General features: G+C 35.1%; 1 protein-coding gene across 6 annotated transcripts in view; it reads left to right on the top strand.

Annotated features, from left to right (window-relative positions):
* The window catches only part of LOC134531007 (sodium/potassium-transporting ATPase subunit alpha), a 349,143-nt gene that overhangs the window by 258,135 nt on the left and 75,040 nt on the right, over nucleotides 1–15,968 (top strand). For all 6 annotated transcript variants that reach the window (XM_063366437.1, XM_063366436.1, XM_063366441.1 and 3 more), the window contains 3 exons: nucleotides 2,407–2,520; nucleotides 9,023–9,275; nucleotides 12,905–13,126. In XM_063366437.1, coding sequence (XP_063222507.1) covers nucleotides 2,407–2,520; nucleotides 9,023–9,275; nucleotides 12,905–13,126 — 589 coding nt within the window. The remainder of the gene's footprint in view (nucleotides 1–2,406; nucleotides 2,521–9,022; nucleotides 9,276–12,904; nucleotides 13,127–15,968) is intronic.

Here is a 15,968-nt window from a genome sequence, read left to right on the forward strand (position 1 = left end):
CTATGATGTCATCATCTGTAAAAAAAAAACTGGTTGTTTTCCTCTTCCTCACCAGTCATCCTTTTGCTGACATTTACAGTTGTTAAAGCATTATCAGCTGTATCCACAAGTTGGTAATTAAACACGTCTCGCAGCTGATTTAAGTAACTTTCATCGATATCAAGAATGGCTGTGTTTGGCTTTTTCTTGTATTGCTGTAACAATTAAATGTTAGGCCACAAGTTTCCACACAAACAATCATTTTTTCACTAAGGTTTACCCAAGCATTCAAAAGTGAGTAAACTAGATCTTTCAGGACAGTTTCTTTTAATGATTTAATCACACTGGTCCTCAAAGCCATGTACAAAACGGCCCTTTTTGTATTGCATTTTAATTGCTTGGATTATATTTTGGTTCATAGGTTGCAGGATAGACATTATATTATGAAGTGGAAACATAACACGGATAAAACTGCCTTTAAGTTCAAATCCTCTTCATAAGGGTGACCGGGGCAATTCTCCAAAATCATCAATGCTTTTTGTAGAAGGTTCTGTTTTTTAAGGTATTGTTTTACTGACGGTACAAACAGTTCGGCAAACCATTCTAAGAATAAGGACTTAGTCATCTACACTTGGCCTTGGTTTTTATAATCAAGAGGAACTTAAAAATTCTTAAATGCCCTAGGGTTTGTGCCATGCCAATCACTTAACATGTTCATCTTATGTGTAACACTTGCATTTGAACAAGGCATAAAAGTGACTCATTCCTTTGTTAGTTTTCGTCCAGTACCACAGAACTATCATCAGCACAGTGAATGTAGGTTTTTTTTTTGGGGGGGGGGGGGGGGGGGGTTAATGCTGCCAAAACAAACCGCTTTTGTCTGCATTGTACACTTGGTCAGAAGTTAGTCATTTCTTCAATGACTTTTTTGGAAATTTTCTTTATATGGCTCGTCCGCATCAACATCACATGACAGCTTTTTACCCATCATACTCAATAGCTGTATACCAAAACTTCTTCTAAATGTGTTCAACCAGCCCTCACTGGCCTGACAGTCATCTTTATTCATGATTTTTCTGTAAAAACATTCTAGCTTTTTCCTTTAAAAATTCTCCAGAAATAGGCGTAAGTCTATTGCATGCTTGTAAAAACCAAAAGTAAAGGCTATCTTCAACTTGTGGAAACTCACCAGTTTTCAGTGTTTTCTGCACACTTTTCACATTTTAATTTTTTTCCTCAAAGAAATTCTTTATTCTTTCACTGTTTTCCTTATGTCGTGAATTGTAGCACGACCAACTCCATATTCTTTAGCGAGACTAACTAGTGTTTCTCCTTTTTCAAGTCATTAAAAATCTTGTTTTTATCTGCAAGTGATAATGTTTTATGTTTACATTTACACTGTAGAGACATTTTATCTTGCAGCTCTGCAAATGCACAAAATTACAGTGATGTAAGGCAGACAAAGTAGACACAATCGTGCACAGCTGTCATTGACCCCGTGACAAGCAGTCACTTGTCGCCTATTCACTCTCGAAATTACCCTGTTACCTGCTTGCCTGTCTTAAAACGCTGTATTACTGGCAGGACCGGAGAAGTGAAGTGCCTGATTATAGAGGGACTACCGTGTTAGGAATTGCCGCTAATATGTTAGAATGAAATTTAAAATCGGAACTGTGGAAATAGTTTAAATTTTATGAAAACATGGCAGGTACTATCAATGTAGAGCTCTTCATCACAGTAAGGTTCATATGCTCTTGTGACAAATGTCTCTTGTGTTAAGAAGTCCTACATTTTCTTTTGAAAATGAAATGGCATGAAGAGCAGCCATGAATTAGATAGACACTTGTGATAAATGTCCACATTACATCGATTTAACAGACATTTTCTACCTCCCCCCACCCCTTACCCCCCCATTTCAGTGCTTTTAAACCAGAATCCTGTGACATCATAATACATGCTTGAAGACTTATTAAGATGTCATTTGACAAATCATTCCATTAAAATACAGTACATTGTTTTCCTACCATTCATCAATACATTTCACATAAATTATTATCAAATATAAATTTCTCATAAATTATTAATTTATGTAAGACTATTTAGGTGTCAACCTAAAAACAGTGTTGAAGTTGCAGTGAAATCTCATTTCAACGTACCTAAAAAAATTACAATTTTTTGTACTTAATAAGGAAAGTGTTTTAAACTAAATTGGTATTAAATTTTAAACCTCTTTTAGGAATCTGCAAATATATTCTTCAAAGTGAGAAAGCCTTTAAATTGATGTACTTTTTTAGTGCGGTTCCATTTTATTTGTACACCGTACATAATTTGTGTTTGCTAGAACTGCTGTGGTTCTACTGATGTGGTGGTGATAGTGTAGCATGGCTTTTGCCATTCTCTCGTTTAATCACTTTTTAATTTTTGCAGCTGTTCCTTGGCATTGTACTTTCGGCAGTCGTCATCGTCACTGGAATTTTTTCGTATTACCAGGAGAGCAAAAGTTCCAAAATTATGGAATCCTTCAAAAACATGGTGCCACAGGTAACTATATCATACTTTTCCCCCTTAGCAGTGTACTGTGAACTGTACTTTTAGAAAACTTTTTTTTTTTAATTGTGTGCACACCTATCCCTCACTTAGCACAACTAATTTGTTCCTTAAATTAATCGTGTTATTCAAAATCGCGTATTCTGAAGCATTAGTTTCCATAAATAGCAAGGCTAATTTATTTAATGTGTTCCAAAATTCTGTAGGAAAATATTCTTTACGTAATATAAATGCGTTGAATAACACTCAACTATAAATATGTCACACCATTTATCTATATATGCCTCCCATCGCACTTTGTATGACAAATACGACACCGCGTAACGGGAAATACCTGACTTTGTACTTTATCGTCAGTCAGCTGGCTGATTTGCCCGCCCGGGCGTGACCTTCAACTCACGTCGCGTACCTTTCCAAACCATCCTTTAATGACAGTAAAACCGATATTACTGTCCGGATAGTTACATTTTAAATTTTCAAAAAATTAAAGTGCTTATTCGCGTATGACCACCTGGTTCACACCAATCCTGTCCAGCCAATGATAATTTTTTTCATTGCAACATTCATTTAACAACCTTTTCCACATGAATCATCTGTTCATTTCTGTTCCGGTATCTATTGTCAAATATATTCCCGCTAGTACAACCAACAGCATCAGACTTATATAAATTTTTGTTAAGAGTCCTTATTTCCTACAATTGTGCGCACAGTTGACTTGCTTAAAACTAAAGTGCGACCAACATAAGCATGGTCTTCATGACAATATGCGCGCCATAATACTTCTAGTTTTGTCTCAAATACTGAACACGATGCATTATGAGTGATCAATCACGTACAGTAACCGGCAGCTGAATGGGCAGACATTTATTTTGTTTGAGTGAATTCCCTGCCATTGGCTAGACTGAGTTCAAGGCCTGGTTTGTGGCCAGGTGACACCAGTACGGCACGGCGGCATACGTGTGGACGTAAAAAAATTTGATCTTTTACACTCCATAACCGCAATTTGACTTGTCATAGCTGACGTCTGTAAAACAGCTGATAGCGCAGACAGACCCGCGCGCGCATCTCTTTTCCCCTTGTATGGCTAACTGTATCCAACGGCACATCTGTTGTTTACAGAAGTCGAAACAGACTTCGTGGCGTCGTGCTAGACTTTTTTTTTTTGCCTGCCGAGATTTCGTGCTAGTGAAATTTGCAGATGTGCTATTCAAGACTGGGGCAGTAAAATTCACATCGCGCTAAATGAATCAGCGCAATCTGAAGTCGTGCTAAGAAAGGGATAGGTGTATTGTTATGTTTGCGGTTGTGGTTGTGAAGAGATTTACTTGAAATATTGAGCCAGGTGGCAGAGTGGTTAAAGGGGAAAAAAGTAATTCATCAGAATAAGCTTAAAATTGGTTGATCTGTTTCATAAATGCTTGCTTATTAATAATATCTAGTCAGCCAAATCGTATATAAGAAGTTAGTGGCGAGACAGCCCCGCGAAGGAAGGATGTCGAAGGTCGCCAATCTGCCAATCTGCCATTTAGCAGGCATCACTGGAAGATCCTAGACAGAGGGAAGCAAGCTATGAAGAGAAGTCTTCTCCCCTACCCCCTGCTCCTAATCCTCGCAGCCCGCAAACTTTCTTGCATTCGACCCTTGCAGGCAACGTGGGCCTAAAAGGCAGAACTTGTGGAAAAATTTTCACAGCTGAATTTTTGCACTGAGGTGGAGTCAACTATGCTTAATAACATACTAAATGTTTACCGTTGTAGACCTTGTGCGAATCACAGAAAACATGCAGTAAAGTCCTAGATGACACCGACATACAGCAGTCCATTAAAGTGCTTTCCATTTATGCAGTTTTTAAAAATGACTCTGCATAAATTTACCAAACTAATCTATACACATTTATGTTAAAAAATGAAGTCCAATGTAATAATCAGTAGAACAAAATTCGTTGCATATTTCTTAAGCTTTAGAGGGATCCCTTTTTCAAGAGGCTAGCATAATTGATTGAATCACTAGAGCATTCTGAGCAGCAGCACTGCTACAGTGCTGCAGCCGCAAGAACTGGAGGGACTTCGCTCCCTCAAAATTGAGGTTTACTAATCTCTGGAAAAATTTTCCCGGAATTAAATTTTATTACAGTGGTAATAACAGCATTCTCTACTATCATGTGAAAAGATTACCTGCACAAACCTAGTGTGTCACACTGAAAACGTGCAGTTTAGTCCTAAATAATAGCTTCTTGCAGCGCTCCACAATAGTGCATTCAGTAAACGTAATTATTATAGTAGAACTTCAGTAAACCAAACCAAAAAACAAAAATCTGAAATAATTATTCTACATGAAGAAATTGAAAAACTTTTCAATATGTTTTACTAAATATGCAATATATTCATTAATATTAGGAAAAAAGATTTCACTAACATACTCTGGGAATGAAAATACAGATTACATAAACATGAAAGACCAGACATGAAAATCACTACAGCAAATGTCGCATATTTCTTAAACATTAAAATTGTTAATTTGTTAGGTGTCGGGCACAATCTATCTGATCGCTGAAGCATTCTGAGAGTCGTTGTGTGTACTGCACTCGAGCTAGGATGATTTTTGGTCTTAAAAAACAAAGTTTTGTAATTATGAAAAATTATCCCCAAGCTAAACTTTTAACAGTTGCAGAATCAATGTTTCCTGGTAACATATCAGAAGTGTACCACCACAAACCGTGTGCATCACACCGAAAATTTGCAGCAGTTAATTCGTAAATGATAATTTCTTTTAATGGTCCCCAAAAATGTACTTCGTAAATGCAATTTTTCTAGTAGACTCTCAGTTTCGACACCAAAATAATCTAGAAACATTATTCTACATGTTAATAGTGAAACAAGTAATAAAGTTTTAACATATAATCATTTATAGACAATGTAAATCAATAAAGTTAAGAAACAAGTTTTTTTTTTTTAACAGATTTACTGAAATCAAAATACAAATTACATAAACATGAAGAGTCCGACAGAGAATCACTCAAGTATAATCATTGTTGCATGTTTATTAAGCTTTAAAATGGAATATTTGTTAACTACAGTAATCGTAAAGTGGTTGGATCATTGCACTGGGTACTATACTGGGGACTATGCTACAGTCATTTGGGTTAAAACATTTTAATTTCAGGAAACACAAATATAATCACTAAGTAGGTCAAACATAGCTATTTAATTGCTTCAATTAAGTTTTTTAAGTAGATGTAAAAGCAGGTTTGATTTTTATCACATTACACCAGAATAAAAATATTTCCTTATGAGAAATACATACATCCATTTGCCGTATGAGAACTCTCGGCGTTTTGTTTTCTAATTGACCACATAGCCTGGGTAAATTACAATTGTCTACATACTGAAGTGAAAGTATGAGTCGATAACTGCCAGATTACACCTATTTGTTGATTAGTATTAGTATTTATTTAAGTAGTAAGTTTTTTTAATTGTTTTTAGTTTTCAATATAGTTTTTTAAATCATGGTTTTTAGTCTTCAATATAGTGGGGTTTGAATGATGCTGTAATATCCTTCTATTATGGTAATTTTGAAAGAAACGAGGAGCTCCAAAAACTTTACCTCAGTTCAGGATCCAATGCCAAAAAGACTTTGAAATTTCTGAACAAGGTGCATATTCAAAAATTGCTGCATGCAGCAGAACTTTTTAAACAAAGAGGCAAGAATTAGGAAGAGAAATTTGAAAGAAAATTAAATGAAAGTAACTGGTAACAGCATATGGGGCAGGTTGTCACTGATTAAATAGTGTTGGAAAGGTGATTAGTTATAATTTATGTTTATGAAACTTTTTTTGTAACATTAGACCCATTATATAAAAAACTTTGTAATATATATTGCTACATTTTCAGAAAAACTGTAGATCGTGAGAAAATGACTGAACTTGTATTGAAAATGGATTTGCAATACTGCTAGAGTATTTGTTTAATTTTTTCATTTAATATTTATTTTTTTAAAATAAGGAAAAATAATTTAGAATAAATAATTTCCAGGATATCTCTGTGATAAATATTACAAAATATATCATTTAAATAAAATATAGCAGTCTTTTCTTAAAATTTGTTTCATGCATAGACATTTTAAACTCTGGCCTCAATATCTGAAAATCTAATTTTTTAGAATATTTAACCCATTATGTCAATAACTATAAAAGCTACAAAGCTTAAACATAAGCAAAGTTGCATTGAAATTACTGTATGTACTAGAATTGTGAAGTAGTGTTAAGAACTATCTGATTCGGAAAAATATATACAGTAGAACCCTGTTATAATGTTCCTGCATATAATGTTTTCCTGCTTATAATGTCATATTTATAAAGTCCCAATATTTCCCCCATAAGGACAATGTATTTATTTCCTGCATATAACGTTCATAAATAGTGTAATTTCCTGCTTATAATGTTTGCTTTCAAACATTCAATAAATGGGGGAAAAATGTTTTAAAACCAAATTATTCCAACACTTACGATAAAAAGTTTCCTTTATGTATGTTTATGTTTACAATCACTGCCATACAACACATGAAGTTTGTTAAAATACAATTTTATCCAATATACTGAAGGTACACAATGTTCGTAGTTACGTATAAGTTGGCACCCTTAGTCAACTCTTCTCTTCCTTGCCATTCCAATGGGTATTCAGATGCACGTACATAGTCCTACGATATTTAAGTTGCCAACCATTGAGCGAGGGCATAACTAAAAGTGTTTTCTATTATTTACAATTAATTTTTTTTTTTTCATTCATACATAAGAATCCCAAAATTAAACATTTTCAGGTGGCGAAGGAGTAGACGTTCTCACTCTTAATGTTGTCATCATGAATCGTGAGACAATTTTACAAAAAATGTGGCAGTGTATCTTTAAAGACAAACAAAATTTAACCAGGGAACAAGACGAAGTTGAAAAATTGTTGGCTTGTTTCAAAAAATTCATGTATCAAGTATACTATCTTTGGTTTTAACATTAAAGTTGTTTACATAGCTTGGTGAGTCCATTGGTACAAAGCTCGAACATTGTTAAGTGCTAAATTGAGATTTCCTCCTTATAACGTTTTCCTGCTTATAATGTTTTTTTCTTGTGCTCCCTTGAAAAACATTATAACAGGGTTCTACTGTATATATATTTTAAATTGTTAAGAACATTCTCCAAAAACATCTACAAAAAATTATTCTAGTACAGTATAGTAAGAACTCATGTAAGAACATTGTTTAAATCTAGAAGTTCTAGATTTAATAGTTTCTGAGGTATTGGGAGGTAAACATTGCATATTTAACATTGGCCAAATAGGGACAGTGAGACTACCCTTATAATAAATAATTTTGGATTTTTTTTAGATTGTTAAATACCTCAAACCGAAAAACCTTATAAAGGAAAATCTATCAGCCAGAGCTATGCATTTAGTACTTCATCATTTGTTAAGGATCTGTCAGTAATGAGGGCTCAGTAACTATTCTGTATGTGAAATTAGTTGGCTGCTGAAATTATACTTTGTAAGTATTAAATATTATCCAAGTTTAAAAGGATTTTGAGTTATTACAATGACTTTTTTTAGAGCAACCTGCTTGCAACCATAGTCCGCAAGCCTTGAATACATTTAGTTTACTTTATTAGCAACCTAACATCTAAAATTTTAAACCATATGGATTTTATTATCTTTCATGGTTTATTGTCCTACATGTTTTCCCAAAATCTCTCCAGAAAAGTGCTGGAATGGTTCCTTACTATAAGCCAAGGCCAATCCCTTCCCCTTTCTCTAACTTGTGTGGTGTATGTCCGTCTCTAATGACTTCGTAGACGAGATTTAAAAAAAAAAACTAGTAAGTTCTTGATCTTGTATCGCTAGAGCCAACATTATATGTTGAAATGCAATAAAACCGAAATAGCACCGAAAAGATTGTCAATACACCATATAAGATAGAAATTCAAGTTCATACATCATAGAGCACCGAAATGCAATTAAAATCTTGAATCTAATCTACATTTTCAAACAAAACTTAACTCTAATGACATATGTAATCTTTTAATTATTAAATTCAATAAAAGTTGTTTATTTAGCTTTTCCAGCAAACAAAATTGGAAAAAGTTGATTTATTTTTAACCTTGTTACTATTAACTATTATTAGTTACTGATTTTTACATTACAATGTTAGTACTATTTCAAACATAAATATACTTAGAGATTTATTTTATTTGTTCAAAATAGTTAAACATGCTTATACAAACCATTATATTGTAAAATTACATCATGCATCATTCAAAATGACACTGATTTGGAGAAATTAGTATCATGGACATTTAAGCATCGTGTTTTTTCAGTAATATGCTATCTTTTTTAATAAACAGATATCATAAAAAATAAAACCAATTGCATTGAAATCTCTGGTTTTAAAATCAAAATTGGCCTGAAAATAAGACCTTGAAAACTTGTCTCTACGTGTTGCCTTTGGGTGCCGACAGTTTGCCACGGTGATACGGGAAGGAGATAAGCTGACGCTGCGGGCAGAGGACATCGTCCTGGGTGACGTGGTGGAGGTGAAGTTCGGGGACCGCATCCCGGCCGACATTCGCATCGTTGAGTCGCGGGGCTTCAAGGTCGACAACTCCTCCCTCACCGGGGAGTCGGAGCCGCAGAGTCGCGGCGCGGACTTCACCCACGAGAACCCGCTGGAGACCAAGAACTTGGCTTTCTTCTCCACCAATGCAGTTGAAGGTACGCAGACTGACACCAGACACAGGCGAGAAGATTTGGCGTGTGAAGACCCATACAGAAAATCATGTTCCAGGTTCATTTCAGGAACGTAATTCACCTTACTGAAAATTTGTGATATTCTGTGATGTTAATTATAACAAAAATAATTATGAATATGTGATTTGTTCCATATATTTCTGAACATTGACCAAAGATTTAATATTCCTCTAACTAGCTGGTTTTAATTGTGCAGTGTTATACTAAAATAATTTAAATTTTAAGATTTTCTTATTCCACATAAATTCAGTCATACAAAATACTGGGATGGTTCTTTGCATAGACGTTGTTCTTTCCCAATATCCTGTATTGTGTATTTTAGTTGTTAATGACTTATATGTCAATAAATCTTATATATAAAATTCTCGTGTCACAGTTTTCGTTGCCATACTCCTCCGAAACGGCTTGACCGATTTTGATGAAATTTTTTGTGCTTATCCGGTATCTATGAGAATCGGCCAACATCTATTTTTCATCCCCCTAAATGTTAGGGGTAGTCCACCCCTAAATTTTTTTTAAAATTTCCAGTTTTTGGTAGGAAATCACCATGGCAACGGCTGTTGCTTTGTTGATGCTTCATTCGTCTCTATGGCAACGGCTATTTCATTGTTAGTGCAGTCCTCATCACCGTTGAAATTTTGCGGGGAATTTAAATATATAAAAATTGTTCTTTTTTTTTCCAAATATATATCCTACCGACTTGAAACTTGACAGTAATGTTCCTTATGTTACGCAGGATGACGTTTTCCGAAAATCAGCTCTCAAGGGTGGTTAAGTCCGTGCAACAGTGGTTACTTCGTCTCCATGGCAACGGGCATCGCTTTGATTTCTTTTTCAATTCGAGGCGCTGCAGTGGCGTACCCACAAGGAGGGGCATGTAAAATGAGCGGCGCAAGAGTGATCTGCCTGTAGACTGCCGTAGCGAAGTACGGGTACATCAGTTTTATGTTGCGTGCACGAGTCGGGAAACCATCGGTACATTATACAGCATTGTAATAAATTTTCACGGAATTTTTTATTATTTACCATTACTGTAAATGGGAGATGTGGCATAATTCTTTTTCCATTAGTATAGCCATGCGAAGCCGGGTCGGGCAGCTAGTAATATATATAAATGCGGTATTGATAATCATACAAGTTGCATGAAGGGGCCAAGAATTTTGAAACTTTATATTTCTGAGAGGTCTGTTAGCTAAATCATTGCACTATAGTATGAACAGTTTTAAATTTTGTAACCATTTCTGTTCACACATATTTACTTAGCATCAACTAGTGGTAGTGCATAATGCTATTCACTCATGATCTAGCATCTACATAATTTGCACATTTTGGTGGGTCTGTGCACAACTGCCATGCTCCCTCTCACTTCCTACCCATAATTCCTCTTCCTGCCAACAATGTCAGAGGGGCATTGGAAAGATGCCCTAATTAGGGTTTCCAACGTGTCATTTTTCTTGTATTTGTGCTCCAAATTCACTGCTTGGCACTACTGTCTAGGCAGGATGCGTGTGCAGTCACTGACTTGCCTTACTTCTCCCTCTTTGCGCACTTATCACCTTACTAGTTATTTTACACTAGTATATTTCTGTCAAAACTCGCAAAAAATAATTTTTGCACTGCAACCTGATTGGGATTTTGAACAGGAATTCATGTTAGCTTTCATAAACAGTTTACAAGTGGGTAAGGAGTAATTTTGGCATGGCATGAGGTTGGTTTTTTGGTATTAGCCATAGGTAAATTAGATTACTGACCCATTTTTGATGGAATATGTGAAGATGAGAATTGAGAACATATTTAAGTCATTCAAGATTCAAATATTATCACTTACAGTTGTTGACCCTTTTTGTTTATTTGTATCCAAACAATACATAAAAATTTAAGTAATATAAAAATAAGAGTACATCATGTTGGTTTTTAGCTGAACATAAAATTGTCTGTGTATAAGCTTATTTTAAACTTATAAGCTAGATATGGCAATCAAAATAAACATACTTAATAAAATATTGCAGCTTCTTGTAATATATGGCTTAAATAATATTTTATGAAAATTGTAACATGAATCATTAACTGTTGGGATTACATGCAGAGTGTACTAACAAAATCACCATGTTTGATTTACCATTATTTATTATAATATAATTTACAGCCAAATATATGTGCGCACATCATTCTCAAACAACTGAATGGCCTTTTCATACAGGTACATAAATATCAGCGTGCTCTGAGTCCTGGTGAAATTATTAGCCAAAATAATCAATTTACAAACTTGTCGCGACTTGAGCCCTGGCTGTTACCACAAAAAATTACAATTAATATTATGGCTAGTTAATTATAGAAATGGGTATTCTACAGTTATTAAAATTCTGGGTTATGATACAGGTACACTGTAAACTCGCTATAAGACCAAAGCCCGCCGATGTGTTATGAATAAATCCTGGGAATGTAAACAACTACAGTTCTCCTTTACCTTTCCCCTTGTTAAAGTCATAGATCAGGTTTCAGCTCACATGAACCAGCTTAGTGAGTTACTGTTCATTCAAAGTTATAATCTTGAGCATCTGCAAGTGACAGGTTCTTAAACATCGATTAAGTGTTCTTAAGTACACCTTAAAATCTTATACTTTCGGATGAAATTGGCCTGCTTTATGGGGCTTGTCTCGGCAGGGGTGTATCTGTGTTAGTAAGGTGAGATGATAACCACGACGCTCGCTGGTGTTTCTAGTGTGGTATAGCCTCTAAGCGCAAGGCTGTGAACGGGTGCGCAGTCTTCAGGTCCATAGGACAACTGTGAAATTTGAGCGGTGACTGTAACATTATATGGCATAGAATTGAAGGTATAGGTATAATGCAAGTCCCTTAAGCACTTTCAAGAATGTGTACCAGTTTTTGCATCCCTTTCAATTACTCTGAAAAATGCATTTAAGCCATTTTAACTTTTCTAAGAATACAGTTTAAAAACTTAATTGAATTCTAAAGTACTTTTCGACCCTCAACGAATTCTTAAATGCTTTTCATAAGCAGATCTTACGCGGATATCTCAGTAGTTTTGAAAACACATTGTTTTTCCTGATGCTCTGCACACCGTATGTGTGCCTGAGCAGACGGCACCCTTAAGAGGTTAATAGTGATACCATCCCCTCCCCATTATTGTAGGCATTTAAAGGCACATGTTTCATTTCATGTACAGGCGGCCGCTCATTTCAACGTATCTGACATATTTTTCAACTGAAAATAAATGAACAAATACGTTAAAATATTTTTGCCTGCAACTATACTTCATTCTTAAGACAGACAAAAGTTTTTTTGACAGGTTTTTGTATTAATAATTCTTCACTTTAACTTTCAGTTGATGATGTGTCTATTTGTGTAAGAGTTAAAAAAATAACAGATATTCAAATGATTGTTAGCTGATGTACTAAGTGCACGTGTAGAGCAGTGAGACAAGTACTTTGACTGTGTAGAGTGTATATATTTGATGGTCATGCAGAGTTGTACTATTCAACCTGCCAGTTTGGTCCACCAGCGGAAAGTGAAGGTTGTGACGAGGTGGAGAGTAGCAGGTTTTGCACGGTGATGAATGTGTGCGTGCGCAGGTACTGCCAAGGGGGTGGTGATCAGCTGCGGAGACCACACCGTGATGGGCCGTATCGCTGGGCTGGCATCGGGACTCGACACAGGGGAGACACCCATCGCCAAGGAAATCCACCACTTCATCCATTTGATCACCGGAGTGGCTGTCTTCCTGGGTGTCACCTTCTTCGTAATCGCCTTCATCCTGGGCTACCACTGGCTGGACGCCGTCATCTTCTTGATCGGTACTCGCCTCTGCAGTTTGTGCTAACACGCAGGGTCAGCTTTCTGTTCCATGGATGGTGACAAATAATTGGAAAGGTTGACTTTGATAAATTATTAAATAGATATAATAAATGTTTTCAAGATATTCTTGGATTAATAATTAATCTGTACTGAAAAAATCTGATTCCTATACAAGTTCCAATAATATTTTACAGATCTGATACTCCATGACCAATAGTCAATATTTTTTTAATGGTTTTAAAAAATAATCTTGTCAGTAAATGCACTGAATGAACTAGTATCGGCAAATTTTTAGTAACTAATGTGTTAAGCTTAAAGACTTATTGAGAACTCCATTAGCATGTTAATTTTCCACTAAAAGTTTTCTAAATGAAATTTTTTTTTTAGATTGCTTATGTGTGGTAAATGCAACTTGCGACAAGTATCTGTAATCATATCTCACCATACATTACTGCGTACAGTCAAACGGGACATGAATGGTACAGATAAAATAGATAAACAATTCATCATAACACTATGTTTATTACATTTAGACCACCATGATGCACAGTAGGGTTCTGCGAATATTCAAAATTTCTGAATTCGAGTTCGAATTTTTTGATATTCGATTCGTCAATTCGAATCGAATTCATTTTACAATAATTCGACTTGCAAAATCTGGCCCGGATACACTAATATAAACATACCCCCAATGTTTTAAAGTAATGTAAAAAGACGATTACATCTTTCACTTACAAAAATTATACAGCGAAATCCCTTATTTACGTTACCGTTATTTACGTTTTCCCGTTATTTGAACCATTTTACTTCTGTCCCGTTTTAACCTCATTTGATGTAATGCAATAAATTCCCGTTGTTTACAACGCGCCTATTGCTTTATGCAGTTTACGCCGTTCGTTCTGATAAAACTGCATACTAATTTAATTAATCATATTACAAAGTAAATAGTGTTTTAAAAACGTTTTTAAAAGTTATAAACTTCATCTTTAACGTCTCGGGAGTCGCTTTATACCGCTTATAAAACGTAAGCAGCGTCAGTTTGGTTGTGTTGATTCCTATATTCCCGTATAGAGTGCGCGCACGTAGTCGAAGATCGATATCGATAGCTCGCAGACTGCATGCACGCTCACGCTCTGTCAGGAACGATCATTATGTGTATAGTTACAAATCACGTTCTTGTTACGGGTTAATTTTTTTTTTACGTTGAATAAAATAGTTTTATCGCATCACTCATTAATTTAAACTATTTGGCGTGCTCTCGCAAAGTCTACTTTTTATTTTTTAAATAAACGTACTTTCCATGAATAGGTTTTGTTTTTATGGATTACTTTACATTTTTTTTTTTTTTTGCATAATAGTAGCATCCACAGTCACACCCCTAATTTTCAAACTTGATTTTAGAATAAAATGTGCGATGCTTAAGTGATAAAAACTGTAAATTTGTTATTTTTTTTTGTACAACTTCCTTATGCTGTGATATTTTTATTAATATTTTTTATCCTTGAAAGTCAAACATGCTAAATAAGGTAAACTGTGATACTTTTTATGGTCTTCCCTTTATTTTTACTTTCCCGCTTTTTTTTTACTTCAATTTTCTTTTTATATTCTCAAATTCGATTCGAAAAAAATTAGAAACTGGTGAATTTTTTTGAAATTCGATTCGAAAGGAAAAATCTCAATTCGCAGATGTCTAATGCACAGTACTTATTCTTACTATTAATATTCATAAGCACAATACAGCAACAAGCGTCCTCAACATTTACAAGGAAATGTGCTTCTCAAACAGACAGCTGTTTAAAGAATCAGTTACATACATCTTGTGGTCCTTTTAGGTAGTTTTCAACTAGACCGTGTCTGCATCGGGGTCTAGCCAAAAAACATGTTGGAGCATGTCAGGATGTCCGAATTCCTATTTCTTACATTTGTAGCCTAATTTTTACTGCTACTTCTGTAGGAGTTTTCTTGCCACAATTTTGAACGAAACCAAACATAGGGTAGTCCTTGCTTACGAATGGTATCTGGGTGCCACATTTATACTCTCTCAAATTTAGAGAAAACAAAATAGGAAATAATTTGAATTGTCGGGACCTGAAAATGTCAGCTTTCACACTACATTATGCGCTGTTTTACTGCTTTATCAGTATCAGTGTGCTGGCAGTTCTTATATATTTGATTATCTTCCCGTAAAATACAAACATGTATGCCTGTTGCGGATATTGCGAGTATTCATTATGCCTCCTCTCCCCTCTTCCACCGAGCACTTTTATTTTTCGGGCGGGATTAGGGAGGATTCTAATAGGACGGTTTACCTCTCCCCCTCCTCCTTGAGTCATTTATTATGGCACACAAACATTACCCTTATAATCTTCCAAGCAGCTTCAAAGATGGGTAATCAAATCAATAATATCAATTATATTTTAATAATAGCCGTCATTGGATAATACTAATAACCGAGATTGGTTATCAGATAGCGGGCCATCACTACCTTAAATACAGTTTTTCATCTTAATGTACATATGTACATATATCATTGACAAGCACTGTTGGTTTTAGAGGGGGTAAGTAACTGGCTACCAAACCACATACAACTCGTGGCTTATTATGCCTTCCTAGTGTTTTTGGATAACCATATGTAAAAAGGTTTGTGCAAATATTTGGTACAGCTGTACCTAACACTCTAATTTTTTCCAGGAAACAGATAACTGATCAAAACAGTGCTAAACAAATAGGAGTAGGAAGGTATGTTAATCAAAATAATTTGTTTTCCAATCAGGCTTGCTGACTACCATTTGAATCAAGACATTATGTGACAAGTCACAATCGTGTCTGTCTGGTTAAGAT

Source organism: Bacillus rossius, chromosome 3, assembly GCF_032445375.1.
Source record: "Bacillus rossius redtenbacheri isolate Brsri chromosome 3, Brsri_v3, whole genome shotgun sequence".
Taxonomy (NCBI): Eukaryota; Metazoa; Arthropoda; class Insecta; order Phasmatodea; family Bacillidae; genus Bacillus; species Bacillus rossius.